We start from the raw sequence: 27,392 nt of genomic DNA, 5'->3' as shown, positions 1-27,392 counted from the left end.
ATCCGCGGAAAATCGACAGAAAAATAAGGACAGCAAAACGAACTCTTCTGGTCACCTGTATCTTCCCTGCTCCATTTGGGTGTCTAACGGTATGATGTCAACCCAGCTCCCGGCCCGATCGTCCTTGACGAGTTCCTAGGGGTCCAGCTTACCAAGAGCCCAATGACTGCCAGAGGGTGCCCGGCTTTCGGATTCTTCTCTTTCATCTTTTACCTTCTCTTTTTCCTTTCTTGACACTCTCGGGCTGCACCTGGACGTGAGGAGCTGAGGCGTGTCAAGCGCCTCCATATCCTGCAAGCATAGTCAGCTACTGTCGGAGCTCATGGCCTACTTGCCAGAAGGAGTTTACAGTGTGGTGTTTGCTCCTATCACGTGTTCAGGTATCAAGCCTGGGGCTCGGCGGGCTTTTCGTCTGGCCTGGTTCTACGCAACAGAGGCATTACTAATTAACCCCTAAAAGAGCATCGTTTTGCACCCGAACACCAACTCTGTCTGTCTGATATTTCCTTCGAAGTCCGACAGGAAGATACGGGAAACGTCTGCCACCTGTGTCCAGAGGCATTACAGTTGGCAAAGAGATATTGGTTTGGCACAACGTCCGTGACCCCTGAATCGTTTAACCAAAGTAGCGTCTCATAATACATCTTGCAGTAAATGTATTGACTATATGTAGTAACTAATTGTTGGAAAGAACCGACGATGCTTGCTAACCCGCTCAGCGCCAATAACATCACGCCAGCGCTCCCTTTAAACCCACATAATCAATGATAATAATAGTAACAGCCCGGAGGAATAAATAAGCGGTCATAGTATTTGCTGCCTTCGGAGGCGTTTGGCGTATAGTAAACCGCAAACATTGCAAAGTGTCTTCAGCCCATCAGGCCCGGAGCGCCACTTGACGGTCGCGGTACAGTTGCAGTGGCGGCAATATGCGGGCTGGGCACGGTGCGTCTATCGGGATAGTGAGAAAAGAGTCGTCGCAGTCGCTTATGTGCGGTTTACATACCTTCTTGTGGCTCACGCCCTCCTCCTGCTGCTGCTCTTGTTTGCGCTTCTGTCCTCTAGCAATACCTTGTCGGGGTGACAGCGGCTTCCTCGGATGCTCGTCGCGCGTGCACGTGGGTCCTCCGTTAGCCCTGTTTATCCTTCGGACAGCCGCGTCAGCCGATTTGACATCGGAATTGAAGTCAAGAGGGGAGCCGGCGCCCGATAGATCGACATTCCGAGACGGAGACGCGATCGCCCAGCCGCTGGAGGGTTCGCTGCATGGTGCCATGGTGCCCCGGGAGAAAGAGAGAAAGTCGGAGCTATTCGATCCAATAATAGCAACAAGCACGCACGCTTACGGAACAATGCAGGGGTAGTAGGAAGGGACGGGAATGTACAATGGCGTCGGTACGGAGTACTGTGGTAGTGACGACTAAGGTAATGGTCTGAATCGCCGATTTGGAAAAAGAAGGATGGGATTTCAAAAGTATGGCAAACGGTAGAGAACCGTCCATCCGCAGCTATGCGGGGGTGGGGGAGTAGGGGTCTTCTTCTTCCCGATACAGTACCTGAGTACCTATGTACATGGTGGTAGTGTGTACCTACCTAACCCAAGTCCACTTGTCTGGTTGTATGTAGACATTTCGTCAATTCCCATCCATCCTTGCCATCATGTTTCAACATCAATTAATCACTAGATTCCGAATCAAGACTCCGTCATTTGTTAGCAGAGAGTTGGTCGTGGAGAGAAAATTTTAACCCGAACGCCAACTAATTCGACTTTTCATCCTGCAACCCACTCGTTCTGGAACGATGTGGTGGGAAAAGTGAAGGTGCGAGTGGTTTTTTCTTCAAACTGGCACTACATAGTGACGTCACAGCTCTCCAGAGCAACTAATCGAACCCCGAAACCCGAATTCCGAGGGTGGCCAGCAATCTCTTTCGAACACCACACACACAACGACGACAATCTGCCTGCTCTATGAGGCGACGACAAGTGCATCCATACTATGTCGGCTTCTCTTCGACTGGCCAATGAATCTACGAATGTCGGGATATAGTACCTATGAACTTCTAGCTATCATTAGCTCCTGATACTAGCGCCGAGCGTGTGGCGAATTACCTAAAAAGAAATAGTAGTAAGTACTAGAGGGATAGGACTATGAATTATACATAGAGGTGACCACTGACCTGGCATGTGCTAGGCAGACTTGAGGAGCACTAAGTTGGCCCTTTCTCTCAATGATGAGTACCGAAAGAATATCTGCTTTGTCTCGCATCCCACTATTGACCAGAAGTATTGTTGACAACGACGTATTGGATATGGTGAGGGTGGTGATGCTGAAGCATGACGATACATAACCCAGTAAGTAAATGAGAATAATGCCGCCGTCGTAAACTGAAAGCCATGTTCTCACTTGATACCCTTCAAAGACCCGAAGTCTACGACCCTGAAGCCTTAAGGATCGACTATATCTACCTAGATGCGACGAGGATGGCGGCCGAGCCAGCCATACCTGGGTCTATGAAATCCCCTACTCGTTGAACTCAACCAAACACTAAACCCTATCATCATACCCTAGTCCCATGACTCCCCGTCACATCATTGGGCGTCTCGTTTTTTATCATCATTCGCTGCTGGTGTGCGACGTTGCGCAGGTGGTTGCCCATCTCTTCCAGCTCCCTCCTAGCCCTGGGCATGTCCCGCTCCGCCCTGCCGACGTCTCGTTGCGGGGGCGGCACCGTTGTTACTACAGCTGCTGCTTCTGTAGCTAGTGTTGCTGCTGCCGTCGCCGTCGCCGCCGCTTTGAACTCGGATATTCTGCGCTCGTACTGCTGGTGCTGATGCTGGTGGTACTTCTTCCTCTTCTGTTGCGGCGTCGAGGCCGCCCCCAGCCCAGTGCCCCGATTGTGCGGATTCCGCCGTGGGTCAGGGTTTTCTTTGTTCCCTATCATCGCCGGCCTCGCCACCTGTACGCCCCGTTTTAAGTGGTGAGGAGCAGCCGGAGGAGGTGGTGGTGGTAGTGGTGCGCTCGGCGGCAACATGGAGGCGGTCCCGCTCGAGCTTAATGAGGACTCTGACGTTCCTGTCGTCTTTGGTAATAAGTGTGACAGCGGCACTGTAGTACTGTCGCATAGACTAGGTTTCGTCCTTTGAGAGCCGAGTGTGGCCACCGCCTGTGGAGAAATGGATGTTGACAAGCCTTCGGGGTCATTCCGGTAGAACTGCTGCCAATTATTGCTAAACTTTTTCGGGGCGTTAGCTTATTACTGTCCTTGTAGGAAGGACGACATCTTTCGGAGGAATAGATAATGTTCACATACCACTGGAGGATGGTTGACTTGAAGGGCTGGGTCCTGAGACAAGTATGGCATGCCTCCGTTAGCACAGAGGATCATGTCGTTGAGTATGATCTGCTGATCGAGATCACGAATGGTAGGGTCCATGACCCCACGACTTCCCGAGTAGAGAGTTGGGTCATCCCACATTAGTGTTGGTGAGGAATCCATTGGGAACGTGATATTATATTGGAATTGGACTATGATCCGGAGAGGGGGTTTTGCAATGGTGCAGAGCTCGACGGGAGGCCGGCGTTAGTTGTTTGATTTTCTCCCCTGGTTTGACAAAAGGTCCTCAACCTTCGAATAAGTGTGCTGGTGTTTTCCCACGATGTTTGAAGCCAAGTTGCAGTAGCAGCCAAGGGGTTAATCCTATACCAATTAGCGATCATGCGCAAGTGACGTCAACACCCTAGAAAAGCCGCGTCAGGTCGTGCCCGCTCCGAATTCTTGTTGTAGAGTGGGTGGTGCTTTCTGGATGGCTTGATGGCCTTTCAAGATAACAGCGGGGTTTTGTTACGAGAAGAGGGGCCTATCCGTTACCCACTAAAATGTAACGTGCCCGATTTGAAAGGGCTTCGGAAGGATTCCTTGGACCTGGTCTATTGGCCCAGCTGGACTAAGAGCGCCTTGCTCTCCTTTTGGCGGCTCCTTACATACTCCGTAGGCAAGGTATTCGAGCCTCAAAGTCTCTGACTAACTCTGCTGCAGCCCAATCTGCCCAGCTGCCACGGTGACAAGGTCGAAAACTTGGCCGTTTGGGGGGTTGGCCATGGATTAGGTTTGAAATGAAACTTCGATTGAAAAAAAAAAATGATAGTGATCTGATTAACCGACACCAGAGATGCCCAAAAGAGATGGAAAGGGCAAAAAGAACTTGCTCCCCCGCACAGGCTTGAACTGTGAACCTCCTGATTGCTACGTGATAACAGTCAGACGCGCTAGCCAATTGCGCCACGGAGGATGTTCAATCTATAATTGAGTGGCATTGGATTTGGATGAAAACTTTTTCTGTTATTAGAATATCTATTTCGTTGAGCAGCTCAATTCACCACGATGGCGGCCATTACCTCTACTACAATCCTCTGAACAGCATGTTTCTATCACAGTAAAATTATTCGCGCGTCAGTCTTTGGGGCTGCCTGTAGTCGCGGAGTGTGTTCGACCCAGGGTGTTCCTAATGAAGCAGCAGCCTACTGAGTTTACTTTTTATTCTCAAAAGACCCTCCATAGCCAATCGCCCACCCCCTTCCCCGATAACAGCGCCGCCTGTTGGTTCTGACAAGACATATACCGATATACCAATTGTAGTCAATGTCGGCGCGTCGGCTTTTGGCCCAGTGGCATATTCAACACCACCTCCCAAATAGTAACCCATCTACATGGGAAAAATAGGGCAGAACATATTCTACCTCGCCTCAACCACCACTCGCTGGTCTTAACTCTCCCCCAAATCCTTTTCCGGCCGCCTCCAGATCATAGCCCAGAACGTGACGCCCTCGCCCTCCGCCTTGGCGAGTCCGTCGGCGCCCACGCGCCCCCGCCCCACCACGACCTCCTCGGCGACGACGAAGCCGTGGCGCTCGTACAGCCGGCGGGACCCGCTGGACGAGGCCTCGAGCCAAATCGGCCGGTCGCCCGCCATCGCCTGCATCCGCCGCAGCAGCACGCTGCCCAGCCCCTGACCCTGCCGCGCCGGCGCCGTGCCGATGATGGCCAGGTAGCCGTAGCCGTGCTTGCGCTCTTCCGCGGTCAGGTGTTTTCGCTTGAGCCCGTTGACGAGCTGGAGGTAGTCCGTGTAGGCGCGCTAAAGTAGTGGTCAATGGTGGTGTCGGTGTGTGCACGCATGCACTGTTGGCCTCGACGAGCAAAAGCCAGTATATTGTGTGAGAGCAATTGAGGAGGGGTTGAAGTAGGTCACGTGCGTGCGTGGCGTACCTTGCATGATGTGAACCCGAGCTGCAGCAGCGCTGACAGTACGCCCCTATGTAAGATGGCACTCGCGAGGGGAATGGTCTTGCCCGGCGGCAGGTACACGGCGGCAGCGCCCCAGCCGTCCACCTCGAGTAGGTGGCCGCCGCCGACGCAGCCGAGCCGCGCGAACAGGTGGATCAACACCCGGAGCAGCACCTTGCGCTTCTCGGGCGGGTGGTGATAAGTGAAGTACTTGAGCATGGCGTCGTCCGCGAAAGCGGGCACCAAGACGTCCATGCTCTTCTCGACACGTTCTGCGGATCTCAAACGTGGTCAGCTGTGTACTCATTGAAGGACCACGCCGTGCTTAGACAACATTACGGATGCACAATAGAATGAATACCTCTGCTGGAGCCAAAGGTCACCTCCCTTTCTTGCTTCGTTGCCTCCATGGTGGTATGCCTCAGCTGTCGTCTGGTTTCGTGCAGGTGATGTTTGGATCTTCTTCTTCGTCTTCTTCTTTCTTCTCCCATCTACTTGATCAGATACACCAATATGTTAAATATACGTTGGGGCCATCGATACAAGGCGGACGACCGGCATTTACCGAAACGCTAGTCCGCGGGCCCCGTGTCGCACCCGCCCCGGCTAAACGAGGCCAAACGCGACGAACTACCACACATGATGTGAGATCCCCCCGACCCTCCGCGGGTCCCGTATGCGAGATCCAATTGAAGATCGACCAGTATTTGACTTTTTTTACTCTAGCATTGCAATTACCGGCCAGCTGGCATCCGAACGCGCAACGGGGATATGCGTTGCCCAAACCAGGCCGCCAAAGAGCAAACTCCACCCCCACCACCAACAAGGACCGAGCTTGCGCTTGATACGAATCGTGTCCCCGTTGATCCCAACGTGCGTGCCAAGTAAATCAAATCTCAAAACACCATCATCATCATCAATCAGTCCATCCACTACTCATGTACATCTCAGGAATGTAACAAAATGGAGCTCAGACCGCCCCGGCATGTCTCCGGTGCAGCTCCCGAATCGCGGGCACCAGCTCGTCCACGGGTCCCTCGACCACGACACCAGGCGCCACCTGTCCCGCAGCCAACGCCGCGACCTTGGACACGTTTTCCGCCGCCGTCATCGAAGCTGAAGTCACAGTCGCTGTCGCCGCCGGCGCGGTAGTAATAGTAGTGGTAATAGCTAACCCCCCCCCCCTCGGCCTTCCACGCCTCCAGCTGCTCCGCTGATGCGACGTAGACGATGCGGGCGAGGCCGACCCAGCCGTGCGCGGCGCTGCACATGGGGCAGTGCTCGCCCGAAGTGTAGACGGTGGCCCGCCCGCGCTGCTCGGCCGTGAGGTTCGTCGCGGCCCAGCGCGCCAGCTCGAACTCCGGCTGCCGCGTCGCGTCGCCCATGGTCACGGTGCGGTTGCGGTCCTCGTGCTGCACGCCCTCGCCCTCAACGACTAACACGGACCCGAAGGGCGCATCGCCTTTGACATGGGAACTCTCAGCGTCAGTTGATTTACTTACTGCCGGGGCATGGACTAAGTGTTGTTGGAGGGGGTGATAGAGAAAAATCAGACCCGAATGTCGTCACTTACCGGCGTCGAGGGCCTCGGCTGCCAAGGCGATGCTACGCCGGAGGTGGAGGACTTCTTCGGTGGTTATGGTCTACTTGGCTGATCAGCTACTGACTGCGCAAGCTGGACTGCGGGGTAATACGAGGCGGGATGCGCCTGAATAAATGTGTGAGGTAGGTACTTGTGGAATCTGACTCGAATTGTTTTGCCAATGGCAGGGGAAAAGAATCAATACGAAATCGTCGAGACCAATTAAGAACAAGTCCTGTTGCGGAAAGGGATTCTGAGCTCAGGTCTGGAGATGGGATGGGCGTGCATGACAAGCGGGAGGAGGTGCGTCATCCCACCGCTCAATCCAGGTGGTTCCCCTCGACCGCCCGCTCGCTCTAACCTAGGGGCTCCGGAATTAAGACATTACCCTTTAGAGTTGCGATCTACAGAGAAAGCGGTCAGCGACGGCCAGTGCACCCCAGTGGTTGCATCATTCACAGCCAACACGACGCCCAATGGAAAAGAAGAGAAAACGTATTGACAATAATCCGTTCAGCGTCTTGATAAGACAAGTAGGTAGCAAGGTCCTGACTCCCATGGTTTCTACCCCCTTTTCCAATCGTCTTCTCGTAATTAGCGCTAAAATCATTTTGGTTCTTTGAAGACACGATCGTTAAGGTCTCTGATCTAATAAGGGAAGAGCGCATGAGGAGGCTTTTCGCGCCTTGATATGAAACGACAACAGTAACAACACGGCAGCGTGTAAGCCTGCAGCAGCCTATTTCTGCACTCGAGGCTTGAGGGTGACCTTCCAGTGTCCCGTGGCGAACTGCATGGTGATGTACTGTCGGAAGTCAATTTCTTGGCCGGGGACCTCGACGATGTCGAACCTGGACAGGATGTTGGCGGCGACCATGCGCATTTCCGCCCAGGCAAAGCTGCGTGGAATATTAGCTCCCTCATCTCTTTGGCAGGTTGGCAACGCGGGTGTATGCCACTTACTTGATGCCAATGCAAGAGTGATTGCCTCCTGAAAAGGGGTAGTATGCGTCCATGCTACGAAAGCGGGGGCGAATGTCAGCAACCCGCCCTATATTGTACATCCACGAAAGCTATGCGTGACTTGGGGAAAGGGAGACAGGGAAGAACTTACTCGGGAGCAGGGGCGCCGTCCCGCTTCTCCTCGGGCAGCCACCGCTCAGGCCAGAAGCGCTCGGCCTGGGGCCAGTACTTCTCGTTGCGGTGCAGGTCGCGGTACGAGGCCGAGACGACCGTGTGCGGCGGCAGGCTGTAGCCCATGAGCTCGACCCACTGGTTCCCCGTGCGGCGGCCCATCTCGGACGCGATCGGGTGCAGCCGCAGGTTCTCCTTGATGCAGGCCTCGAGGTACTCGTACTCGGCGTCGGTGCGGACCGTCTTGCTCGACACGATCGCCGTGTCGTCGTCGTCGGTGTCGTTGAAGGGCTTGGGCTTCAGCGACGCCATCAGCTTCGCCCGCGCCGCCGGCGTCCGCGCCAGCTCCAGGAACAGGCACCCCAGCGTGCCCGACGTCGTCTCCGACCCCGCGAGCAGGATCTCGGCCATTTGGTCCACGATGTCGCGCGTGCTCATGGCCGTCCCCGTGTCGGGCTTCTTGCCCTCCTCGATCAGGTGCTGCAGCAGGTCCCGGCGCTCGCACTCAGACGTGCGTTTCCTCCGGTTCACCACTGCGTCGATAGCCTAAAGGCGAGGGGGGGGAAGAATAATCAGGCGCTAGGTCAGAGACAAAGCTATGGCGAAGAGTTGTCACTCACTATGATCATCTCGGCCGGCCAGTCAAACTGAATATCGAGACCGAGTTTCCTAAGGAATTTCTTGACGTAGACAGTCTGTTGTTTCCTGTCAGTGAAAAGGAACAGACAAGATGGTCTGGATCAGCACTTTCTCACCTGGTAGCGTTTGCTCAAGCCGTCAAAGATGGAACGGGGAATCTGATTCCACACTCTCTCATCCACGCCATCCTCGATCAAGGTATTGGGATTTGTTTGGCCAAAGCCCTTCCCGAACGAGCACTCTCCCATACTGATTAAGCCGCGATCGTTAGCTAACAGTCTACCTTTTTATGATGTGCAACGCATCGAAAGCACCGTGGGGGGTCAAGAAGTTGCTTACATATCAAGGGCTACATTGTGCAGGTCGTCCATCAAGTCAATGGTGATGCCATTCTTGGTAGCCGCAAGGGGATCCTCCGCTATCTTGGACTGGTACTTGTCCAACAGATCGCGGATGGTGGACTTGAAGTAGGTCTCCAGATTGTCGATATAAGCCACCGTGAAGGCGGGTGACAAGAAACGCTTGAGGCGCTTATGCGGGTCATGGCGGCTGCAACTGCTGGTCAGCAACTATTCCGAAGAAGGAGTCCTTTGCCGCCCAAAGACACCAGCCAAAGCCCCAGGGAGACAGAAAGGATGATTGCTGACATTTCACCGAAAAGCCCCGGGCTGAATTTATCGCGCGAGATCTCGGCATACATGGCCACCTTCGGCAGGTCATTCTTGACAAGAATCTTCTTCAGCGCGACTTTGTCCGAGATCCAGACCTGGCGGGGTCCCAGCCGCACTATGGGACCGTACTTGGCGTGGCTCCTCTCGACCAGCTTCCAGATCTCGCCGGTCGAGAAGAGCCATCGCAAGTGGAGGGTCGTCAGGGGCCCGTACCATGGCCCCGGTATCCTGCTCAGCGGCGACTTGATGGCCTTGACTTTCTGGTGTAGGAGGCGGCCGGTAAGGAGGAGGACCGCCAAGTAGATAACGGCTATGTACAGCGCAGCCATTGTAACGGCGAAAATGTCGATCGGATCCAGAGAAACCTGCAGTTGTTGTTTCTGGCTGAAGGATGGCTGAAACGAATCAACCCCGATAGCAGAAGCAGGAGGTTAATATAGGAAGTATTAGATGATGGTCTGTCTGTCCTATCGCAACCCACCCACCCGGTGCAGGCACCGCATATTGACGCATCCCGCCTCTCCTCCTAATAGGGTTTGGGCCGCTCGGGTACTTTAGGCAAACCCATACAGGATACTACCCTGGATGCTTGATTCTAAGTCTTGCATACCATAGCAACAGTACTTGGTAAAGGGGGGAAGGGGATGGCAAGATTATGCCCAGCAGCCCTGTAGAAGGAGAATGTTGCATAACGCAATATGCGCATACCGCATGATTCGATACTCGGAGCTCCCCTTTGCGGCACCGTTGATTCCCGTCGCATCGAGGGCAGTACGACAACAACGAGACTCGTACATGCTCGTTCGAAGCTGTTCGGTAAAAGCGTATGTATTGAAACCGCCGTCGGCGTTGAAACATGATAGGTATCCCCTTGATTCCCAACTACGACTTAAACAGTGGGGCTTCACGATACTTCAGTTTATATTGTTACTTGGGCGAGCTACATATCCCTGACGGTGTGAACTTTAACCATCTGAAGATATCTGGTCTTCTAATTAACCCAGACGTTGTCTCCACTGTTTAAGTCGTAGTTGGGAATCAAGGGGATACCTATCATGCAAGTAACTATGAATAGTGTACTACTCAGGGAGGGGGGATGCTTACTTAAACATATGTAATACGGATATGCATGCGCATAAGGTGAAGTGCTGCCATGGTACTCCCCTGGCCTTTCTAGGGGACAGAATTCACTTTAGGAGCCACACACTCTGGGGTACACCAAGAAGACGGGGGAGGCAGCAAAGTGAAGGATCTAGATTCAATATCTACGTGGTAGATTCATCTCAAGGGTAAATCGTGGGGCTCACAAGCCCCTGGAACAATCTTAGCTGATTGGTAGATCAACAAGTCTGTGGGCATAGCCGGAACAAAACCCCAAGGGGCTGGGTATCGGATGACAGAACCTTACTAGTAAAATGACTTGGGCTCTATTGCCAAGACCACCACAAAGGCAGATTGCATACTGTACAGTAAGGGGGAGACTGCGTGCTGTAAAGACTGGCAACCCCAGACTATCTCTCTCGTCGGGAAGCGGCGGCGGAAGGATCCGAATACTGGAATCGAGTAGGAGTCGGGCGGCGCGAGGGGGTTCTGCCATGCCACGGAGGGGCCAGACGCAATGACCACAACCCATGCATCCATATCCAAGAGACTAAGGTCGTTTTCGGATTTCTCGTCCCAAGTCGATAATGTACGTTTTCGTACCGAAAGTGGGCGTTTTATACATAGGCCAATGCGTTGATTTTGGTGTGACCTGAGCCACGAATACTCGTATACGTACTATGCCCATGCATCTAAATAGTATGTGCGTTTGTCGGTGTGTAATATACAGGACAGCAATGCTACAAAGTGGCAGATACTGCGCCTTCGGTCTAATCTTCATGCTTCGTGTCTCATCCGGCTGTGGCTTACCGACTCGCGAACGGGGGACCAGAACGGTTGGCATTGCTGTCTTGGCATCGAATCCCAAAAAGACAAAGAACAAGAAAACAAAAAAGAGAGATCAGAAGCCCCCAACCGATCAAGTTGAGAAACAGTTTGTCCATCTTCAAGACGTACTCGCCCTTGACATCATCGACCATGTGTGCTGTGAAGACTAATGGCGTGGCAACCAACCAGGCCATCAGTGAGTTGTTTGAGTTCGTCAAAGCCAACTCTCCCTATTACGCTCATGCTTGGCGCAGAATCGATGACAGCGACAGATCACTTAGCAACATTCCCGTGGTCGACCACACAACCTTCTGGGAGAGCAACACTTGCCGCAATAGCAAGGTCCTCACATCCCAGCAGACCGATGGCATCATCTTCAAGACAGGAGGCAAGCCGAGCAGCCATACCTGGTGTGAGAACGTGTTCGCTAACCGGACCTGCAGGTACCACGGCGCACCCGAAGGTCTCCTTCTACAGCCGCGGCGAGCTGGAAAGCGTGAGCAAGCAGCTCGCCGAGGGCCTGGCCCGGTGCGGCGTGCAAGCTGGCGACCGGGTTGCCAACCTCTTCTACGCCGGCGACCTCTATGGGAGCTTCCTACTGCACATCCTGTCGGTCTACCACCTGTCGCCGGGCGCCATCCAGATCCCCGTCGCGGGCCACGTCAGCTTGGAGTCCATGGAGTCGCACATCGTCGAGTTCGAGGCCAGCGTGGTCCTCACCACGGTGACGACCATGTCCAAGCTCGCCGAGCGCATCCTGAGCGCGGGCAAGACCCACCCTTACGTGCGACTGCTGCTCTTCTCGGGCGAAGCGTTCTACGCCGACCAGGCCGGCTTGCTGAGCGACGCCTTCCCCAACGCCACGGTCAAGTCGCTGATCTACGGGTCGATGGACTGCGGGGTGATTGGGATGCCGCCCATCCCGGACGTTTTCGACAGCAGCAAGGGCGACCCAAGGCTGCACCAAGTCAACAGCCCCGCCATCGTCGTGGAGATCCTAGACGACGATGGCCAGGCCATCACGAACCCCGGGGAGGCGGGGCGGCTGATCGTGACCAATGTGGAGCGTCGGCTGATGCCCATCGTGCGGTACCCCTCTGGCGATCGCGCCGCCTGGGTGGACGCCTCCAAGGGCCTCTTTCGCGTTCTAGACCGCGACCGCACCGCCATCCGCCTGGGCCCAGTCTCGATCGACTTCGTCGACCTGCGCCGAGTCGTGTCCGCCGCGATGGCGGGGCTGCCGGTGGGGGCCCTCCAGGCCTTGGTGTCGAGGGAGGACCGCAGGGACAAGCTGACTCTGGTGATCGCCTACGCCCCGGCGGGCGAGCAGCAGGGGCTAGCATTGCAAGAGGCGATTCGTGCGGGGCTGAATACGAGCAGGCCCATGTTCGGGGAACACGTCGACAAGGGTCTTATCGGCAGCCTGGGGGTCAGGTTTGTGGGCATGGAGGAGCTGACGGTAAACGCGCGTAGCGGGAAGGTGGTCGAGGTGCTGGACGTCCGGAGTACTACCGTCTACAGCCCTTGAAAGAGCAACATGAATGAATCGAAATGGAAGCTGAGAGATAGAATGTCAACAAGAGTCGTCCTCGTATGATGGTCGTCCAAACTTAGTTTCCCGTATCTGACTCGCAAGTTAGACCATGTGACCTTAGTCAAGAACGTGGCCTGTTACGACCCAAGAATTGGCTAGTCTGTTCGGGTGATAGGCTGTTCCAGCAATCGCCTCAGCGCCTATCGTCTTTCCTGACTTTCTGACCGCCTTGGATTCACTAGATTGGATCCCTCACATCGCCTCCCCGGACTTGGGAGCCCCAGGTTTCGTGCCTCCATTGACTGTGCCCACTGCCCAGCCTTCAGCGGTCAACCAAACTCTAAATTCCTGGTCGGATATTTCACCCATGTTGCTGACAGGGGTTCACCTGGCTGTATGAAGAGAATGTAAGCCAGCATCACGGCTGACACCGACAGGGGTAACCAAGCCTACCACAATCATGACTTGAAGATAACGAGGGAATAAAAAACATCCGACTCGGGTGCAATTTGAACGAGTCGAAAGGTAACTGCCAAGGATCAGATCAATCCACAGCAACGACTGACACAACAGCCACCATACACAACACACCGGCCAACAGCAAAGTTTGGTATGCTCATTGGGTATACATATTGAATCTACTATAGAGCGGCGTTGGCCATAGAGGGAGTGTAACCGCTTGGTCAGAAGTATTAGTCGCTCAGTGTTTCGTATGTGGCTGGACCAGCTACCCTTACCCTGGTGTGATGCACAGGGGGCGGGGAGTCGAGATATTCCTATAATATCACGAAAACGACAGGGACAACGCTCCTTGCTAATCAATGACTGCGGGAAAAGCCGACCGACCAAGAAAATAGAACAGGAGCTCCGCCGTTCCCTTCTAGGCCTTGACAGTGCTGCTCTGGAGCGATAATCCTTTCGCGCGCGATGATGAGTCCCGACTTTCACGGTTGTAGCCGCCGGTCTAGATCATGAGGACCCATGCGTATCATCCTGCTTGGGGCAGATGGCATATCCTTTTAACTCTGAGTAATGTACTCGGAATGATGCAGCTTCTTTCTGTGTAATCATGGAACTTGCCCTGGAACTGAGTACTGTCAAAATTTAGATTCCCCGAAAAGACAATAGGGACGATTGTGTGGGAGTCTAAGTTCTAGCAATAGACGCCCGAGATGGGCGACCACCTCCCGTATGTAACACGACCCCCGCCTTGGAGTGCCTCCTTTCTCCACACCTTCCGGGAGGTAAGGGATGAGTAAGCCTGGTATTGACTTTTGGCTATGCAGTTGGGCCGAGCCGGCGTGGCTCCGCGGCCTCGAGAGCCCCTACTACAACGACTCGCACCGGCAATTCCAGCGCTACGTGCGCGACTACGTGGACACGCACCTGCTCCCGCACGCGCTGGCGTGGGAAGCGGCGGGCGAGGCGCCGCGCCCGGTCCGGGAGCAGTTTGCGCGGTCGGGGCTCGCCTTCCTGGATGTGCCCCTGGCATACCGCCCCGCGGAGCTGCGGACCGTCGCGGGCGGCATCCCCTACGCCGCGCTCGACGCGTTCCACGAGCTGATTCTCATGGACGAGATGGCGCGCCTACCCAGCGGCGTCGCCATCGCGCTCGCGGGCGCCTCCAACGTAGGCGCGCCCCCCGTCCTCCACGCCGGCACCGAGGCCCAGAAGCGGCGCTGGCTCCCCGGCCTGTTCGCGTGGGACACCAGCTTCTGCCTCGCCATCACTGAGGCCACGGCCGGGTCCGACGTCAGCGCCATCCGCGCGTCGGCGGTCCGGACCCCCGACGGCGCTGCCTACGTCGTCAACGGGCTGAAGAAGTGGGTGACGGGGGCGCCGTGGGCGACGCACATGACGACGGCGGTGCGCACCACTACTACCGCGGCCGGAGAACAGCAACAGTCGGGTTCCTCCTCTTCCTCCACCACCGCTTCTTCCACCGGCATCTCTCTCCTCGTCATACCCCTGGACGCGCCCGGCGTCTCGATCCGCAAGATCCACAACACGGGCCACAACGCGGGCGGCTCCTCGTGGGTAGAGCTGACGGACGTCCACGTCCCCGTCGCGAACCGGCTCGGGCCCGAGGGCGGCGGCTTCGGCCTGGTGCTGCGAAACTTCAACAAGGAGCGGTTCATCCTGGCCGTGGACTGCAACCGGCAGGCGCGCGTGTGCCTGGCCGAGGCCCTGCGGTACGCGCACGACCGCGAGACCTTCGGGCGGCCCCTGGCGGCGCACCAGCTGATCCGGTTCAAGCTGGTGTCGCTGGCGCGTGACGTCGATGCGCACTGGGCCTGGCTGGAGCAGATCGCGTACCACGTGCAACGCAGCCCCGGCGGGTGGCAGACCAAAGAAATCGCGGGCACCGTCGCCCTGGCCAAGATCCAGGGCGCCCAGGTCGTCGAGCGCGCCGTCCGCGAGTCCCAGCAGATCCACGGCGGCCGCGGCTACGAGCGGGGCCGGACCGTGACGGAGCAGGTTTCGCGCGACCTCCGGCTCAAGGTCATCGGTGGCGGCAGCGAGGAAATCCTGAGCGACCTGGCGTGGCGGGAGGAGCACAAGATGGCGAAGGTGAAACAGCAGCAGCAGCAAGTCGCAAAGCTTTAGTAGTATCTAGGTAGTAGTTGGCGCTCACTTGAAGCTCTGGTGTTTATCGAGAAAGAAAGAGAAAAAAGGGAGGATGGGAGTGGATGCGATGTTGTTCCAAAGGGGCAGATGCATTGAAAGCATACTAGGAAATGTTTTCTTCTCGTTTTCCCCGGTGCTAAAGTTTGGAGTTAGACTTTAAAGCAATGTACAGAACCTCCCCTTTGACCAACACCTCGCCGTGCTCGTCCTCGATCTGCGCCTCGACAAAGTTCTTGCGACCATCCACGCGGACGATACTGGACCTGACCAGCACCGTCCCCGGCGCGGGAATCGCCTTCAGGTAGGTAGCCTTGAGGTACGCGGTGCGGAAGTCCTTGTTGGGGGGCTTGCCCGGTCCCCGCTGCGAGGCGATGTGCATGCCCGTGACCTCGTCGAGCAGCAGCGCTGCGGCGCCACCGTGCACGGAGTCGGGGAACCCGATCATGCCCGCCCCCAGCGTGATGAGGGACAGGAACTGCTCGATCCGGAAGCCCTGCTGCTGCGCCTGCGGCCGCAGTTGGTAGAGATCCACCCACGCCGCAATGGTGTCGGCCGTGTTGAGCGTACCGCCCACAAACTGGTTCTCCCACGTCGATAGCACGACTCGGTTCTTGTGGACCTTACCACGAGGTCGGGGGCAGCGGCCAGGTACTTGGCGCACCACGGGATGCGCATGAAGTGCTGCACTTCAGGGTGGGAATTGACGTTTCCACTTTGCGACTCCATTCTCAAAACATAGAAGGGGGTGGAGGCAGAAAAGACAGGTTTAGGAGAGACCCTCCAATCTGAGAGATCAAACGTGGGCAGCGTACGGTCACAAATAATGGACTTGACTCGCTGCCCTAGGACGACCTAGACCCCCGGACTGCGGCACTTCCCGTGCGCGCCTCGCCAAGCAAATAAGTTTTGCCTACAAACCTTCAGTTCCTTGGACAACCTGTAAAGTCATACCACATAAGCTCCACCGCCATGACCACCATTTTGAACGAATCACGCCCGGCAGGAAGAATGGGGATTTTTGACAGGACATCATTATGCTATGGAAACGTTGCCTGGAGGGTAATATGGGCTGCCACGCTCTTTAAGGAAGGTAAACACAAACGAGCCGCGAAAGCGGGACAATCATGGCGGTGCTGTGTGCGTGAAGACCCGGCATTGGATGAATCTATTGAACTTTCTCCCGGTAGGTATCCAATCAGATCGTAATCGTATGGGGCACTTCAGTAACCTACTGGCCATACCTGGACGCCTTCTGCAAGATGACATCGACCATCTCCTTCGGGTGCGTTGCGTTCAGAAAATGCGCACCGCCCTCCAGAATATCCAGCGTCGCCTCCTTGGACCCCGTGAACTGCTTGATCTGCTTCTTGGGGATCTCGGGGCTGTAGGCCGGATCATCGGTACCCTGTAATAAGAGACCACGTGCGTCAGCCCCTTCCTGAAAATCGAAGAATCCCGCCACATCCCCTTCCACCTCGGAGAGTAGAGGAGACGAAGAGGAGGAAAGAGAGAGAGAGCGAGGTAGGTAGGTAGATACAACACTCACATGCAGCCAGTGCAAGGGACACGTGATGTAGGGCAGCCGGAAGAGGAGCCCGTCCCGCTCGACGAGGGCGATGGTGGCCATCTTGAGCTTACGGCGGCCCTCGTCGCCCTTGTAGACTTCGCGGAGCGTCTGCGTCGAGAATGCCGTGTTTTCGGGCGTCGCGGCTTTACCGAAGCCCAGGTGGGCGATGGAGCCGATCCACTCGTCGTCCACGACAAAATCCGGGGTCGGCGACTTGCTGCTCCAGCGCTCCTCGATGAACGGCCGCACGAACGGAGCCGGGTCCCGACACCCTTCCTCGCGCGTCTGCGCCGTCTCGGCGTCCATGGACTAGCCTAGGATCAGAATACCTTGGATCTACGTATCGCGAGTGAGTTAACGCTGTTTTGCCAGACTGTGCGAGTGAGTTCTAAGCAGGAGCTTACCCGACCCGGCTCCAATAAGGCCATGCGCGCCACGATCCAACCGCCCTGGCTGGTACCGAGCGCGAAGCACTTCTGGATGCCAATGATGGCCGAGTCCCAGTAGGTGAAGTGCTCGGCGATGCACGTGGTGGCGCCGTGGCCGAGGGGTTCGATGGCCAGGAGGTTGACAGCGCTCGTGAGGCGCTTGTCATGGCTCAGCTGGTCCCGGTACAGTGACACGGTCGTGCACATGGGGTTGATGAGGATGCACGTCGGCTTGCTGGCGTTATAGCAGCCATTGGAGAGCTCATAGCCCGCGCGGATGCCGATGTGCGGCAGTTCGATCACACCCTTGGCTGCCATGATGATGCTGGATGGAATTGGCTTCCCAAACTGAATAGCTAAGCTGGCTGGTCTTGAGGTAGAATCACATTGAGAAACTCGGCCTGCCCTTTCTCTCCGGTGCTAATTGAAGGCTGATCATGACGCTCAGATATAAGTGCATGAACCCCTCAATTGATGGCTTTAGCTGAGATCCTAAGTGTCACTACTGACATAAATGAATCCACCCGAGTCGACATTGAACTGGGAAGCGGGTTTCTAGGGACTTATAGGGATGTGTTTTACGCATTGTATTTGTAGCAGCTCACGGACTAGAAGGTCCCAGATCTTCCGGAATTGGACTAGAATAGGCGCCGAGCAAGCCGGTCCCGAAATCTAAACCCAAGTTGTTAACCACAGCCGGTATCATGGAGGAGGCTCTGTGGCGTTCCAGTGAGTGTTCGCCGATCAATCAGTTAGCTGCCAATGCTAGTGTCGAGCGAGTTGCAGTCCCGCAGCTATTATTAGCTAATGCCGACATCAAGTACAATTTTGGTATTCAGCTCCATTCTCTGGCTTGGCTGGCTGGGCATCTCCGCACGAGGTCAAGCGAAAACGAATGTTACTCTGATGCCAGAAACTTGGCAAGTTCAGATGATGTTTAATGTTTGTGCTGGTTGCAACTTCAAAGTGCCAAAGCCCGAAAACACATGCATAGCCTGCATACTATAACAACACCTGAACGAGAGAATGCGCGCTAATTTAGGCGCACGAACGCGCACCAACACCGTGAAACGAAACAACCCACGGCCACGGATTGGATTGCCCACTGAAATGAGAGTGGCAGAACTCTTTCGTTTGGGCATTTGTTGCGTGAATGAATGTAAATTTGCTTGCCGGATTTATTTGGCATCGACGTCATACTCGACATCTGTCCGGATGATGTACTTGGCACCCGATCGTACACCCGTTCCTTCATGGAGTAAGGCACCTTTGCTCTCGCCGTGGGGGAACAGCGCTATAGCTCCTTGAGTCGGGTGCACCGGGTGAGCGTTCATGACACCTTCGACGGGACTGGGCGTGAAGAACGTGGTCTCACCACCCTCGAACTCGTCATTGAGATATACGAGGAAGGTGAATAGGCTCGACTGTTTCGCATCTGCTGGGGAGGCATCCCACATGTATTTGCCCGTCATGGCGTTGATGCCCGAGGGTGGCCAGGCACCATCAAAGTGGCAGCGGTACTCGGCACCGGGAACGTAGCGGTAGACACGGAAACGGCGGTTGATGCTGCGTGCCTTGCGCCCATCCACTTGCGATGGTAGGAACGGCTCTACACGGCTCCAAAGCTTGTCGTGGAAGGCCTGGTCGATCATCCAGTAAACATTGTGGGCCAGCACGCTTGTCTCCGATCCATCATCTCTGATCGGGGCGTCTGGGAGGAAGCCGACCGTCTCGGTTGCTGCGATAATAGATCGACACTCTTCGGGCGAAAGCACGTCTTTCATCAACGACAAGTTGGGAACAACTGGATGGTGATGGTATGTTATGGCCGGCGCTGCTGCTGCAAGGGGAACTGCGTCGTCCTCGCTCAGGTATAAGACCGCATCGTGTAGGTTCGGTGGCTTGCGTTCGGGCCCAGAAGTCGACTCGAGGACACGGAATTTTTCTTTGACGCCCTCTGGGCAAATCTTGAAAATAGACCCATCAAGGACGCTCTCTTGAATCGTGAGTGGTGTGCGGGACGTATCTCGAAGGTCCCAAAATGGCTGTAGAGCGATTGGTTCCGTAGGCGTAGATGGTAAGACTCCCGGCAGCTTGTCCATGGTGCCAGTTACCCGTAGAACCGCATCCAGCACTCTCAGAAGTTCCAACTGGCTGTTGGTTCGGGGATATTCGGTCTTCCGGCGTCGCTTTCTTTGCACAAGGACAGACCGCTTACGACATCCAAATCTCGAACCCAGCGACACAGAGCCCCCAGCTTTGGCGCTTCGTTTCGGATACGCATCTCTGCCAGGTGCACCAGAGCATCTGTGTATTTGCCATCGACTAATGACGCAGATATCTTAGCCGTGAGGTTCGCATCGCCGATGGCTGTGTTGGTGCCGGTATTGCAGGACTGGCGGAAGTCGTAGACAGCGGCTCGTAAGTCGCGGCATCCCTTCGATTTAATGATGGCCGGGTACTCGGCGAGCGTGCGTAACGTGTCGACCGTAAGTTCCAATTCCTCTTCAGAGACCACCGTGGTGAGGCTCGCAGAGGCAGTCTGTTCGGTTCCGTCGCTGGCGGGGGATAGTGACAACGGGGTTAATGGGTTGTCGCGCTTGCGCTTTGTGACGGCCGATTCGGCCTTCTCGTCACGCTTCCTCTTGGCGGCCTTCTTGGATTTAGACATGGCGCGCGATGTTGGTTTGCAGAAGGAGCAACGTTGGTGATTGATTGATGTTGGTTGACAGAAAGGGCTACGGTAGTCAGAAGAGCGGTCGATTCATGATTCGATCATCGGATATCTCAATGGTGGGGTTCGCCACCCACAAAAATGAGCCTCAGTGGCCTGGAGTCGTTCGATCCAAAAAAAACAAAAAAAAGAAAAAGAAAAAAAGGTAGTGGGTTTAAGCTGTAGGCAGTAGGCCGATCCCAGAGTCGAAACCAGAAGAGGCCTACATACATCTGAACCATCTGTCAAATTGGATCCTTCCGAGATCTCACCCAAGATCTCTTCCAAGCAGATTCCCTCTTACGATTAATGGCACGAGGTCTTTCCCAATCAACGCGTTCAAGCTGGCGATTGATTGGGCTTTCAATTCGGCAAGACGATGCAATCCACCTGCCAAGGATGGAAGGACATCGAATAGATACCATCGGGCATGATGAACTTCGGGTCGAACGCAATATATAATTGTTTCTGGTCCAATTGGAATGCACCGGCGGTCTAGCAAGATCTTCTGCCTCCATGACTCCACATGAGGAGTTGAACTAGGATGGGCAACATGAAGTGCAAGAGGCGCTGCGATGTCCTGAACGATAAGATAGCGTAAGGCATGCACTAAGACAGCATTGCCTGTTACTGCCAAATACAGATTGCTACCCTGCCACCTCCAGCAACGATCGCCTCAAGTTTCATGAAACACCTTGTTCCTCATGGCGAATGGCTCAAGACATCGACTTCATGCCTTGGATCCGCGGCGGCAGAAAGCTCAAGTCCATTCGTTCCTTAGTTTTAGGGGTCTGCAATGATTTCTCGCGGCTCAGGAGCAGCAGTTAGTCAATTGCTTGGATTCGAAGTAGCCGAGGGATGTGCATCTTCTATCTTATCCCGACGAAGGCGAGCATCGTTCCACCTGCTTGCATACATATACCAAGCAAGAAGACAGGTTCTCCATTATCTAGTCCGGCAAGAGGATGTCCAGGTAAGCGACTCTTGGGGATTATTCCTTCCTATTCCAGCCGTTATTCCTCGTTATCCCAGTGTCTTAGGGGTGATGGACTCACCATTTATTCGAGGAGTCGCCATTGTTCCCTCCTGAGACATCCCATTTATTCCAAAGAGAGTAATACTTGCGCCGAGAGTCGATAGGTAACAGTATAGTCCAAGCTCACCCAGCAACCTGATACGACTTCCCTTTGCGATTGGGCCTCTTAAGTTCTTACCTTTCAGTACCCCCCGAGCGATAACCCCCACGATGGGGCCGAGGAGTCCGATGCCCAAATTTCCCAAAGGCATTCCAATACAACAATGCGCATGAAGCGTCTTCTTGGGGGTTTGTCATCATTATGGATGGCCCTTAGCCTCTGATCATGACCCGCCAACCTGCCAAGTCGGTGTTTCTGACATCCGCTTTCTGACATATGACATGTTGAGGCAGTGCAAAATGATCGGCCTTCGCTGCTCATGGCGCGAACTTCTTTCTCATAAAGCGTGAAGGAATTGCCGAAGTTGAGAAAGGCGCCAAAACAATGATCTGTCCCGTCGTGTAGATCCCTATCACCAAGGAAGAATCTGAAGTCGATGCGAAACAACTACAGCCCCATGCAGGCCCATGCCAGCCATGTCTCCCGCTCTGCGAGCCAAATGCGGCAACTAACTAGCAACCAAGCTCCTTTCCTACTGGACAGACGAAGTGTGCACTTTACCCGACCCATCAAAGTTGGGTACATGCTCAGACGAAAAAGGATGGGGAATTACACCATCTCATCACTCGCATGTGGATGCTTCGGCCGCTGTCGATCCAATCATCATGATCTCCCGGCTGATCTCCACCGGTGTTAATCTTGGCGGCACCACTTGCAGGATTCACGGGTTCCCAAGCAAGTACCTCAAACGTCTGAATGAGTACGACTTCAAACTTGGAAACTCGGTGGGTTGTATGAGAACACCACAACCGCCTCACCAGCGAAGCTTGCACCGTTTAAGTCTATCTAACGGAGTCACTTGGAGCATGTCCTCCATCTCGCCCTGGTCAGACGCACATTGTCTCGCTGCTTTCGGCCAAGGGCATGGCGCCGTCATCCACACGACTCATCACTCGTAGCCTCGGGGCCCTTGAGGGGGCGGCCCTGGAGGAAATTGTCGATGCGGCTCTTCGGCAAAGTGGGCGGCTCGTGGGATTGCAAGTTCGGCAGGGGCAACGCAGCATTTCGCAGCCATACCCCTGGCAAAGCCAAGAAAGAACGTCCGTCCGATCGTACTGCCGTCGGGTATATCACCTTGCAGGATCCTGTCGTCCCGATCTGGATGGGAACTTTTTCTATTCCTCTCGCAGCACTCCTTTTCCAACATACCTTTAGTGACAGCCGTCGACCGGTCCAGTGCCTGCTATCTTTCATTCTTTTCGTGCGAATACCGTTGAGCGGCCCTTTTATTATTACGTTCCTTTTGGCTACGAGATACCCCCATTTTAATCATATATATCCTCTTTCAACATGCAGTTGTCTATGAATTTGGCGGTCTTTGCCGCTGCTGTCAGCGCTCTGCCGCAGCCCCTTGCCGTCCGTAAGGAACAGGAGCCCAGAGTCATGTCTCCCCAGGAAGCGGCCCACGAGGCCTTGAAGGCAGCCGGACTTCGTAGTAGGTTTATCAGTCGTCCTGTATCTGTCGCTGTTCGTTGTTAACATAATCTCAAGAGGGCGATTTCGGTGCCGAAGCGGCGGCCAAGATCATCCCAGTCATTATTGGCGGCCAGCAAGTCACCATGGTCCCGAACCTCGTGACGGCCGCCGTCGGCGATATCGTCCAGTTCCAGTTCGCCAACGGCAACCATACTGTGACGCAGTCTTCTGAGACTGCCCCGTGCACGCCTTTGCAAAACACGCTTCCCGGCGCTGTTCACAGTGGGCACATTCCTTTCCAGGACGGCCAGACTACAGTCGGTACTTTCAACATGCCCGTCTTGTCGACAGAACCCATGTTCATCTACTGCGCCACTGGACCTCACTGCCAGTTGGGCCAGATGATGGTCATCAACCCGTATGCAGACCCATTCTTGCCATCCTGCATGTGTTAGTGCTAACAGGGCACCCAGTAAAACTGCCGACCAAGTTGTGCAATACTTCAAGGTGTCGAATCAGGCCAAGGCCAACGTGGACGCCAAGACGGTTGCCGGTGGAACTGTCGCCCAGATTCCTCTCGCCCAAGCCGCATTCCAGCCTGCACCTGCCAAAGATAAGGGTAGCGCCGCGCCTCCTGCCGCGCCTCCTGCCGCGCCTCCTGCCGCGCCTCCTGCCGCACCCCCGGCCGCTTCATCATCTGCCGCTTCTTCATCGGCCGCTGCTCCTCCTGCAGCCTCTCCTCCACCCCCGGCTTCTCCTGTAAGTGACCATCGCCCGATTCAGTACTCGTCGCACCCATGTGAAAGTATGATGGCTAACCCGAAATCGTAACAGGCCAAGGCTTCCGCGTCTTCCCCAGCTGTTGTGTCGCCTGCCCCTCCGGCAACCACCGCCCCTCCAGCTGTGGCTAACCCTGCGGCTCCCGCCAAGTCTGCCGGCACCACCACTACCACCATCACGGTTTCACCGGGTGCTGGAAAAATCCCTGCTGCTGGAGCCACCCCTGTTGGCCCTGCCCCCAAGGCTTGAGCAAGCCTCCTGCCGGAACAGACGGAGAGAGCTTGTAGCATTATGAGACCATGATCAGAGATGACGAAGCAGCGTCTACTCCCTTTTTACAGGAGATGGGAGGTGTGTGTGTTTTCTGTACTACTAGCTTTTAGATCTGAACTCTTCGTGTAGATTGCAAATGCTACTGGGCAAATGTTTTCTTCTTGGGTATATATTGCTACAAATCTGAAGAGTCTTCTGCTACGAACATGCTGCCGAGCCATATGATACCATTTCCTTCCATCTAGACAACATCAGTGTCCTTTGATACCCCTCGCTACTGATTCCGTAACCCTACCTGTCACAGATTCGGCAAGCTGCTTTCACCTTTCCGGCATGGGTGATTGGTGGAGTCACTGAACAACCATGAAGACGAGATCTTGGCAACCGGATATATTTCCCTATCGGTTTGTATCGAAATCGTCACCAGTGTTATGCTAACTCTAAGTCTATGCTTGTATTTGTTTTGTGGGTAATTAGATAGAAGCACTCGTCAGACTGCATATGCCCACCATCATGACGCAAATCTCCACCATCGTGACCCAGTTTATCGATCGGTCGATGATTATGCAAATCTTGCGATGTGTCTTTTTGGGTATTTATCGGCGTTTTGCTACCATTAAATATTTGAAAATGTCAATAGTGAGTGAAGTGGCGAGGTGATTTCCATGTGGCCTTCAAGCTTCTCTTCGAGATTCCTTAAACTCTTGACAGGTCCCCCTAAAGAGCCTTGACCTGAACCTGGTCACCAAGCTCATAATTGCTAGAGTCGAGGGATGCTTATCGTCTCAGAGGATGAAGATCATGCCTCGTGTTTCATATAATAGAGAACGACCATTTGGAGCTGTCCCTCCGCTTGAAGACTAGATCTGAAACCGCATTCCTTTCTTCCAAGCCCTAGCTTCCTGATAATAGGAATACAACGTAGAAGAAGATATATCCAACCCTAATGGGTAACTGTTACGTGGGAGAAAGTCGGAAAGCTTGTATGATACAACCGAACTAGAAGACGGTTTAACAATTATCAAGTATAAGCGTTTGGGTGAATCTGGCCGTTGGGAAAGCTGACAAGAGCCTGGGATAAATTCCGGCCTTTATAGTTGGTTAAATTCGCAGCCACTTCATCCCTTTCCTGTTGTCTGATCATATAATTCCAGTCCTGTGAAAAGAGAAACGGGGGCCCGTGAACGAGCACTGCCTTCCTGTAGAGGTACGCTCTAGCCTAGGCACAGACTGACAGGCCGCTCTCTCTGAGTCGACTGAAGAGGACACGATGGACAACATGCTGGTCTTCCGTGCCTCGGCATACAGAAAGATGGCTTGTAAGTGGTAGACTCGGCTGATCAACAGCACTTGAATCATTCTTTCTTGGCCCTGTTCATAATACTGTCAGATGATTATAAATGGTAGAGCTCCAGCTGCCTACATGTTCATCCTGCACCACCTCAGGAAACATAGACTTAGTGTGCTATTAGCCTGGGTTCTTTGCACAAGCCGTTGAGGCTGCAGGGGTTATTGGCTCATCTTGACTGCCTTGTGCGGCCTGTTCCGGGGTAAATTCTTCAGGAAAAAAAGGGTAGTAAATTAATACAAGAAATTGAGTTGAATGAGAATCCTATGCACACGTCTTGTCCAGTATCTCAAAACGCAACTAATTATTACCAATATCGTAAAGCCCTCTCCAGTGAAGAGCTCGAAGCCGTCATCAGAGAAGTACTCGGAACCAACATTGGGCCTCCGCGGGCTTCTTATTTATATCATCACCTGGAATATCACTTTCCCCATTTTTCTCATCATCCGAGTCAGAAACACACTATATAGAGGAAAGATATTTCACGCGCACCGTCTGTCTCTTGACACTGAGTGAGAGTCCCATATATAATGGCTCCAGCAGCGATTAGAGATCTCACGGCGGCTACTTCATCTCAAAAAGCGGGGGGGAGGGGAAGGGGAAGACTTTGGTCTCAGTTCCCCTGGTTCTCTATGTTCCGCCCGCTGTCTCCAGAAGAGATAGGAGACGAAGACAGGTTCCCGGAAGTGTGTCATGTTGTTGTTATGGAGAAAGAGTGCGAGGTCACTGTGGATATTCAGGACATTTCGCAGAAAGCGCACCCAAAGATTGTTTGACAATAAACCCCTATCGAGAAAGCCATAGTCAGGCTCTATTCACGCTGCCGCATCCCGAGCATGATCTCACTGAGCTCCAGGTCCCGGTATCCAAGATTCCATACTCGTGCATTGAACCAGGTATAGGGCTAACAGTTCATGGGAGAGTACAATCTCGGATGCTCTGGTGAGGACTGTCAGCCTCCGTATACTGTTATGCGACAAAGGAGGACTTGCCACGTTGTAGAAACTCTCACTAAGTGTACTGCGATGCCATGATTGAATGGAATAGCGCAATTAATACTATCCCTTCACAATCAGTTTGGCACACCCAGAAAAAGTCTGGAGATGCCCTCTATTGTATCAACTCGCTGAAGGTATCTTCCCCCTGGTCCGTAGATTGGGCTTAATCCAGTCCGATGGTGAACATTAAATTATCAAGCAAAGATTTTTCGCCTGATACCACGACCAAGGGAGCTGGAGGCTATTGCAAGCCCGTTGGGGTATGCCAGTGAGAGAAGGGTTTCCGGAGGAATGCGAGTCGATATTGGGGCCATGAAAGCGCCCAGAAAAGTCAGGAAGGCATCTGTCCGTGACATCTCGTCGCAAAGGACAGCATAAGTGGTTGGGCGTTCAACAGACACAGACACATGAATGTCAACAAAGAGGGTGAGCAGTGATCTGGCTGTCACAGCCAAGATGATTGCGTGCAGTATAAGTGAATCAATCACATGCTGATTAGGATATTACATGGAAAAGCAGTCGTCGTCGTTGTACGCGCCACGGCTTGACCCAGAACTGATATGCCGGACTAGGCAGGCCGTCATCACAGTGGCCCATCCAAAACAGACCGTCTAGCAATGCCAATGTCTTGAGCAGACCGGTACCTGCCAAATACAGGCAGACAGTACGGTCCGGCTGGTGGATTGCTCTTCGAGTACTAGATGTATCGCGTCAGAATATATCATGCAAAAAAGTGTTGCCAAATATTGCATGTGTAGCCGCCCAGTCCGGAAATAACAATAACAGAGGCTCAAGTTCCCTGAGAGGCCACCGATAACAGCGTGGTCCCCAAAAGCCCCATAACGGGGCGCCAAGCCACAACTTTTTAGGCTTTGGCGCGATGCTACCGAAGCCGCCCACCAGGGCCCAGGGCCTTTCTTTACAGCTTCCATTTTTGTCCTTTTGCCCCGAACGAAGTACTTGGTCATGTGGCCCTTCTATCACGTAGACGCTGAGCTCTGTCCTCTCGTCTCCGTTTCGCACCATGTGTGCATCTTCTGCAGGCACGAAAAGCAAAATCCGACACCCTACTAGCCTCGGAGCTGCTATAATCGAGAGTCATGATCCTGTCAACCTCATCTTGCCTCATCTTAGTACATTAAAGCCGAAGATCATCGTAGGCTTGAATATAGGTGTGGGGACTGCCCAGTGTTCCCGCTTGACCTGCCGAACCGCCGAGAGATCCTCCACAACGCCCAACCCCGATAAGCACCATCTCAGGTCGCAATTACTT

At 54.3% G+C, this 27,392-nt stretch overlaps 11 protein-coding genes across 11 annotated transcripts; 2 read left to right on the top strand and 9 right to left on the bottom strand.

Moving 5' to 3' along the window:
- Window positions 1-804: 804 nt before the first annotated feature.
- PG994_008948 (tannase and feruloyl esterase) lies at window positions 805-1,276 on the bottom strand (the record flags this gene model as incomplete). The annotated part of the gene is made up of 2 exons (XM_066860357.1): window positions 805-951; window positions 1,007-1,276. The coding sequence occupies 2 exons, from the start codon at window positions 1,274-1,276 to the stop codon at window positions 805-807; spliced, it is 417 nt and encodes a 138-aa protein (XP_066713946.1).
- A 795-nt stretch (window positions 1,277-2,071) lies between these two features.
- On the bottom strand, window positions 2,072-3,498 carry PG994_008947 (uncharacterized protein; the record flags this gene model as incomplete). Its single annotated transcript, XM_066860356.1, has 3 exons — window positions 2,072-2,110; window positions 2,566-2,958; window positions 3,313-3,498. 3 exons carry the CDS (start codon window positions 3,496-3,498, stop codon window positions 2,072-2,074), a joined length of 618 nt encoding a protein of 205 aa, XP_066713945.1.
- A 1,267-nt stretch (window positions 3,499-4,765) lies between these two features.
- On the bottom strand, window positions 4,766-5,538 carry PG994_008946 (uncharacterized protein; the record flags this gene model as incomplete). The annotated part of the gene is made up of 2 exons (XM_066860355.1): window positions 4,766-5,134; window positions 5,266-5,538. The coding sequence occupies 2 exons, from the start codon at window positions 5,536-5,538 to the stop codon at window positions 4,766-4,768; spliced, it is 642 nt and encodes a 213-aa protein (XP_066713944.1).
- Window positions 5,539-6,253: 715 nt separating this feature from the next.
- PG994_008945 (uncharacterized protein) lies at window positions 6,254-6,796 on the bottom strand (the record flags this gene model as incomplete). Its single annotated transcript, XM_066860354.1, is given in 3 exon segments — window positions 6,254-6,399; window positions 6,410-6,759; window positions 6,786-6,796. The coding sequence occupies 3 exon segments, from the start codon at window positions 6,794-6,796 to the stop codon at window positions 6,254-6,256; spliced, it is 507 nt and encodes a 168-aa protein (XP_066713943.1).
- An 808-nt stretch (window positions 6,797-7,604) lies between these two features.
- On the bottom strand, window positions 7,605-9,638 carry PG994_008944 (cytochrome P450; the record flags this gene model as incomplete). Its single annotated transcript, XM_066860353.1, has 6 exons — window positions 7,605-7,764; window positions 7,980-8,503; window positions 8,620-8,694; window positions 8,755-8,917; window positions 8,978-9,187; window positions 9,286-9,638. 6 exons carry the CDS (start codon window positions 9,636-9,638, stop codon window positions 7,605-7,607), a joined length of 1,485 nt encoding a protein of 494 aa, XP_066713942.1.
- A 1,873-nt stretch (window positions 9,639-11,511) lies between these two features.
- PG994_008943 (uncharacterized protein) lies at window positions 11,512-12,321 on the bottom strand (the record flags this gene model as incomplete). The annotated part of the gene is made up of 4 exons (XM_066860352.1): window positions 11,512-11,645; window positions 11,686-11,780; window positions 11,838-12,235; window positions 12,295-12,321. The coding sequence occupies 4 exons, from the start codon at window positions 12,319-12,321 to the stop codon at window positions 11,512-11,514; spliced, it is 654 nt and encodes a 217-aa protein (XP_066713941.1).
- Window positions 12,322-13,944: 1,623 nt separating this feature from the next.
- PG994_008942 (Acyl-CoA dehydrogenase- N-terminal) lies at window positions 13,945-15,379 on the top strand (the record flags this gene model as incomplete). Its single annotated transcript, XM_066860351.1, has 2 exons — window positions 13,945-13,961; window positions 14,059-15,379. The coding sequence occupies 2 exons, from the start codon at window positions 13,945-13,947 to the stop codon at window positions 15,377-15,379; spliced, it is 1,338 nt and encodes a 445-aa protein (XP_066713940.1).
- Window positions 15,380-15,536: 157 nt separating this feature from the next.
- PG994_008941 (acyl-coenzyme A thioesterase THEM4) lies at window positions 15,537-16,380 on the bottom strand (the record flags this gene model as incomplete). The annotated part of the gene is made up of 2 exons (XM_066860350.1): window positions 15,537-16,086; window positions 16,352-16,380. 2 exons carry the CDS (start codon window positions 16,378-16,380, stop codon window positions 15,537-15,539), a joined length of 579 nt encoding a protein of 192 aa, XP_066713939.1.
- A 248-nt stretch (window positions 16,381-16,628) lies between these two features.
- On the bottom strand, window positions 16,629-17,713 carry PG994_008940 (alpha/beta hydrolase; the record flags this gene model as incomplete). Its single annotated transcript, XM_066860349.1, has 2 exons — window positions 16,629-17,276; window positions 17,372-17,713. 2 exons carry the CDS (start codon window positions 17,711-17,713, stop codon window positions 16,629-16,631), a joined length of 990 nt encoding a protein of 329 aa, XP_066713938.1.
- An 860-nt stretch (window positions 17,714-18,573) lies between these two features.
- On the bottom strand, window positions 18,574-20,066 carry PG994_008939 (uncharacterized protein; the record flags this gene model as incomplete). Its single annotated transcript, XM_066860348.1, has 2 exons — window positions 18,574-19,572; window positions 19,614-20,066. The coding sequence occupies 2 exons, from the start codon at window positions 20,064-20,066 to the stop codon at window positions 18,574-18,576; spliced, it is 1,452 nt and encodes a 483-aa protein (XP_066713937.1).
- A 2,528-nt stretch (window positions 20,067-22,594) lies between these two features.
- Window positions 22,595-23,749, top strand: PG994_008938 (uncharacterized protein; the record flags this gene model as incomplete). The annotated part of the gene is made up of 4 exons (XM_066860347.1): window positions 22,595-22,739; window positions 22,796-23,138; window positions 23,194-23,479; window positions 23,555-23,749. 4 exons carry the CDS (start codon window positions 22,595-22,597, stop codon window positions 23,747-23,749), a joined length of 969 nt encoding a protein of 322 aa, XP_066713936.1.
- Window positions 23,750-27,392: the final 3,643 nt, after the last annotated feature.

This window comes from Apiospora phragmitis (genome assembly GCF_038363925.1).
Source record: "Apiospora phragmitis strain CBS 135458 chromosome Unknown utg000008l:1.0-3514335.0:1.0-3519231.0, whole genome shotgun sequence".
NCBI lineage: Eukaryota > Fungi > Ascomycota > Sordariomycetes > Amphisphaeriales > Apiosporaceae > Apiospora > Apiospora phragmitis.
Note: the sequence above shows the minus strand (reverse complement) of the source record. Positions and strands in the feature narration are given on the sequence as shown.